At 59.4% G+C, this 5,062-nt stretch overlaps 1 protein-coding gene across 1 annotated transcript in view; it reads left to right on the plus strand.

The window, feature by feature from the left end:
• The first annotated feature begins 394 nt into the window (after nucleotides 1-394).
• The window catches only part of SCNN1G (sodium channel epithelial 1 gamma subunit), a 26,918-nt gene continuing 22,250 nt past the window's right edge, over nucleotides 395-5,062 (plus strand). Inside the window, exons 1-3 of the mRNA XM_023520102.1 lie at nucleotides 395-412; nucleotides 545-606; nucleotides 4,489-4,635. Of these exons, the coding sequence (XP_023375870.1) occupies nucleotides 563-606; nucleotides 4,489-4,635 (191 nt within the window). The 5' untranslated portion in view covers nucleotides 395-412; nucleotides 545-562. The remainder of the gene's footprint in view (nucleotides 413-544; nucleotides 607-4,488; nucleotides 4,636-5,062) is intronic.

The following is a 5,062-nucleotide window of genomic DNA, read 5'->3' on the forward strand; positions in this document are numbered from 1 at the left end:
AGGTATATATATGTATATCATGAAATGAAAAAGAATATTACAATGAGAATATAACTAACTGTGCAGTGTATTATCATTAAAACAAACTTAAAGAACGATGGGTATTTCATAATTCCATTACCCATATAAATGTATATGAAATAATAACCTAACTGTTAACCGGGCTCATTTAGTGGGGGCTGCGGATTTTGAAAAGAGTTCCGTTTGCTTTTTATCATTCAAATTCTTTACAACGTGCACGCATTCTTAGAATGAACCGGTGTATTGTTAGAAAAAAACGGTGGAAATTTTTTAAGAGGCTTTTCTTTCACTCGCCCTCCCAAAATGCAGAACCAGTTTCCAGTCGCCTAGGCAAGTGGCCCTGTTATTTAAAGGGTGGCCGGTGGAGCAGCGACCGACGCTTCTCCGGGAGGTGAGAGCCACGGCTTCCGAAGCCGCGCGCCCACTGGATTGGGATGCGCCTTCTCACGGGTCCCCAGGTGACAGCACGCACGGCAAGGTCTGAGAAGCTCCTCCTCCCCGCGCCCGCTTCTTCTCTCCTCAGAGGGACCCTGCCCGAGGTATGGCTACAGTCCCTCCGGCTACAATCTTCTACGCTCCTGTCCTGTAGGTATCTGCCGAGTCCCTACAAAAAGGTGGCTGACCAGATCGGAGGGTGAGCGGCCCGGCTCATCGGCCCCTGCTGCCCGCAGCCGGACGCAGGTGGCCCCGAGGCGGCCTCGCGCTGCGGGTCAGGAGCGAGCGCGGGGCAGGACGCTGCTGGGGGTCCTCCCGGTGCTAGGAGCGGCTGGGCACCCACCTGGACTGGGCACCCACCTGGACTGGGCACCCACCTGGACTGGGCACCCACCTGGACTGGAGCGGCGGGCGCTCGGCCGTGACGGGGCGGCAGGGGGCGCTGCCAGGAGCCTGGGGACGGCGCCCGGACCCGGCGGGGATGCGGGGCGCGGGGTGGCCTCCGGGGGGCGGCAGGCGCTGCGCGGTGCCACCGGAAGGCGCAGGCGGGACGCGCGGGGACGCAGAGCTGCGGCGGGGTGGCAGGCGGCGCTGTGGAGCCGTGGCGCGCTCCGCGCTGCCGCACAGCCTCGGACGCCGGGGAATGCACCTGGGCAGGTGGGGGCGGGCCCGGGGGCGGCCCGGGGGCGGGGCCCCGCGAGGCTCACAAGAGCTGGTTGCCGCGGCCGCCGCGGGATGCTCGCGCTGTACCCGGAGCAGGACGGAGCGAGTCCCCGGCCCTTCGAAACCGAGTGAGGTGAGCCCAGCCGGGTCCGGTCGCGCCAGCTCGGGGGGTTCAGGCGTCGGAGCGGCCGCGGGGTGCCGTGGCTCCCCGGACGCCGTCCGCGGGACGGGCGGCCGTGCCGGCATCAGCCCCGGGCTGCCTCCGGGTGGCCGGGATGCTGGGGACCCGCGCAGGTCAGTGGGGTCCAGCTCCCTGGCATCTGCCCGTGCCGTGGCCAGGGACACAGAGCTGGGCGAGGGAGGTTTCCGAGCTTCTCAGAATGGGATCCGGAGCCGGCGCCGCCCCTCGCCTCGCCGCCCAGCACCTGCGCAGCCCGCTCCGCAGCCCCGGCGACACGCGTGGACTTGACCGCGAGCGCGCCTTCTACCTCTGGGGTGTTTTCTCTGGGGTGGCTGTAGTTGCAGAAAGAAGCAAACACTTGAAGAGAGTTGGTTGGATTCCCTCCAGCGGTCTCAGCACGGGCAGTCCTTGGACCCAGGACAACGCCTGGGCGCTCCTTGCGCGGTGCACAGGAGCTGCCGAGTCGCCCTGGGGACCCGGGGGGCCCCCGATGCCCGGGCCCCCTCACTGCTTTGGGGGATAGGCGAGGTCAGGAGCGCGCGGGAAGGCTGCAGTAGAGCTACGGTCATGAGCCAGGACCCTGGAATTTGAGAAGAACCCTTCACACCCGTGCTGAGTTACCTAACCTCGGCTTCCTCTGTGAAATGAGCACAGTCCTCATACCTTACACTCTTACAGTGAGGACCCGAGACGGCAGTGTGTACAGAGCGCTGAGCGGGACGCCTGGGGGAAGAACAAGCATCAGCAGAGGGGAGCTGCTATTATCGCTATTATTATTATTATTATTACTATTATTAGAAGAGCAGCATAACTTGTAGTTCAAGGCATGGACACCTGGGCTCGCATTCCAGTTCCGTCACTTTCTAGGGTGACCTTGGGCAAGCTACTTAACCTGCCACTGTCTGTTTCATTTGTACAGTGGGGAGCATTATGGTACCCACCTGGGAAGATCGTAGTGGGCATTAAATGCCCCACTAATACCTGTAACGCACTCGGGAGAGTGAGTGCGTGGGCCAGCTACTAATTCTCCCACGAAGGCATCCTGTTTAATCAAATGGCTGCGGCCTCGCTTTGCTTTGAAGTTGAAATATTCTTTGCGCAAACGTTTGCCTGTCCCGTGATGAGCCAGGCGGGTTTTCTTCTTTCCCCTGTGGCTTCGCTGACAGTGGCAGCCGGTCCATTGGGGTCAAGGTCAGTCCTGGGGGAGGGACTAATGGGACAGAGGGACCGTAGGAATTGTCTTCAGTGAGAAGAAGCAAGGTTGGAGATGGGATCTTCCAGAAACCTTTAATGGGGCAGGAAATCGAATCTGTGCCCAGGTTTTAAAACAAACATACTCTTGCTATACCTTTTCCCTTTTGGATTGCAGTGGGAGAGGTGGTGGGGATGGGCAATATTTTCAATGACAAAATGAATTCCATTCCTCTTGCCAAGAGGCAAACAGAATGATTTCGGGGGTCAGAGGTGGTTTCCTTCCTCCCTGCAGGATCATTTACATCGGGGGGGGGGGTGGGGCGGAGCAGGTGCCTGTCTCTGGACAGCTGACAGCTGACTCCTTTGCATTATAAACCTGAAACCCACGGGCATCATAAGTTTGAGAGCCTTCCAGCTTTGCCCCAGCTCCCAATTCTGGACCATATCCCATGGGTTTAGGGGAAGAAAAAATAACTCCCCAAGTCTAGAATCCTGCCTGAAGACCCTGATGGGCCATGCGAAGGTCCTCGTCCCAGACACGGGCTCTCGGGGAGCGGGGGGAGATCAGGGAGGTGTGGGACCACCGAGCATATCCTACTCCAAATTAGAGTACGTCCTCGTTCGCCTCTGTCACCCATGGTAGGCACGGGGGACAGAGTTTCCATACTCCTCCCCCCTCCTCGCTGGTGGTCACATTGTTGGGAAGTGGTCACGTCACCTATCCAGAGTCTGAAGACCAAATAGCTCGGCGTCCCTTCTCTTCCTTCCTGCCTTTAGTCCAGGAGCTGCTGATTCACTGCCTGGGGAGGGATGGCACCCAGCCCAACGCCGGCCCCTTGCGGGCATGTGCCGTGGAGGGGTGGGGTGCAGAGGGCCCGCCCAGCCCTCCGCTTAAGACCCTCCACCTCCGCATCCTCATTTTCCTCTGTAATGTGGAAATAATAGCAGTACGCCTGCCTCGTGGGCTGTGGAAACACGAAATGAAATATGTCAAGTGCGTGTATTTAGAGAGAGAGAGAGAGAGAGACTGTGTATATTTATGAGCCTAACGAGACTGATATATTCTAATCATGAGAGGACCCTACGTGTATATGTATATGATATGAATTCATCTCTAACAAATGTCATTTCACGTTGTAACTCTTCAATAATCGAGAGGCATGGGGTACACCGACGAAGGTGGTAGCACCCTTCCCAACATTCTCCCCCCAAAAGCCGTTATTACATCAACGTGCATTCTGTCTTAGAATCAAGGGGATACGGCACAGCCGCTGGCAACTGTTAAGTGGCCGACAGTTGTAAGCTATGGTTATGTACCGGGGCCCTAGAAATGCTAAGGGCTTGACTGGAAAGGGAGGAAAGGACAAGGAGAAACGAAACAGAAACTTTCCCCTTCGGTAAAACCGCAGCAGGGCGGGTGGGAAGGGGCTGAACATGATCCCAGGGGGCTGTTGGGAAATTCTCTTGGCAGAGAAATTATCTGTCAGAATGGCAGGGTGCTCGTTCTGTGCCAGCCCCTCAGCCGGGCAGCAGGGGGCAGGACGAGCTAGCAATGCTGCCCTCCCGGAGGGCCGGCTAATGGAGGTGACAAGGCCACACGGCACAGGGGCAGCACTCGAATCGTCGCAGAGTGTCGGAGGCTCCACAGCCTGACCCTGGCTTGCTCGGAGCGCCCCTGCCTCAGGCGCCAGGTGTACGTTTTTTCAAACGCCTCCAGTGATTCACAGGTTAAACCTCGCCCAGCCCCAACACGCCAGGCCTGGGGGCCGCCAGAGGAGGAGGCAGCTCTTTGGCAGCTGTGGTGGCCAAAAAACAAATACCCTGGGGAAGGGGCCAAGGCCTCAGAATGCAGACCGGCCAGCCCACAGAGGGAAGAAGGAAGGCGGCCTCTGAGGGCACGTGGGCTGGCGTTGCCCAGCGCCCGGCCTCCGGGGACGTGCCGGCGGCAGGGCTGGGTGAGTGAGCTCACCTGCTTTTCTTCTCTGCCCCTCCAGCCGGCCCGCCCGCCCAAGCCCCATCCTCGCCATGGCTCCTGGAGAGAAGATCAAAGCCAAAATCAAGAAGAATCTGCCCGTGACGGGGCCCCAGGCGCCCACGATCAAGGAGCTGATGCACTGGTACTGTCTGAACACCAACACGCATGGCTGCCGCCGCATCGTGGTGTCCCGCGGCCGCCTGCGCCGCCTGCTCTGGATCCTCTTCACGCTGACCGCCGTGGCCCTGATCATGTGGCAGTGCGCCCTGCTTGTCCTGTCCTTCTACACCGTCTCCGTGTCCATCAAGGTCCACTTCCAGAAGCTGGATTTCCCCGCGGTCACCATCTGCAACATCAACCCTTACAAGTAAGAGGCGGGACCGGGGTCCTGGCCCCCGGGGGTCACGCCCCTCCAGACGCCAGAGCCCCTCTCGATCGCGACACTCACCCGCCCGCAGACGTGCTTCTCAGACACTTGACTCCGCTGGTGAATTGCCCTCTCCCAGGTTCCGCAACGGTACCAAGTTTTCAGTCTACCCGCTGCTTCTGAGGCTGGGCTGGCTCGGGGAAGGCAGGAGGCGGAGGCCGTGAGG

This window comes from Pteropus vampyrus, unplaced genomic scaffold, assembly GCF_000151845.1.
Source record: "Pteropus vampyrus isolate Shadow unplaced genomic scaffold, Pvam_2.0 Scaffold247, whole genome shotgun sequence".
Classification (NCBI taxonomy): Eukaryota; Metazoa; Chordata; class Mammalia; order Chiroptera; family Pteropodidae; genus Pteropus; species Pteropus vampyrus.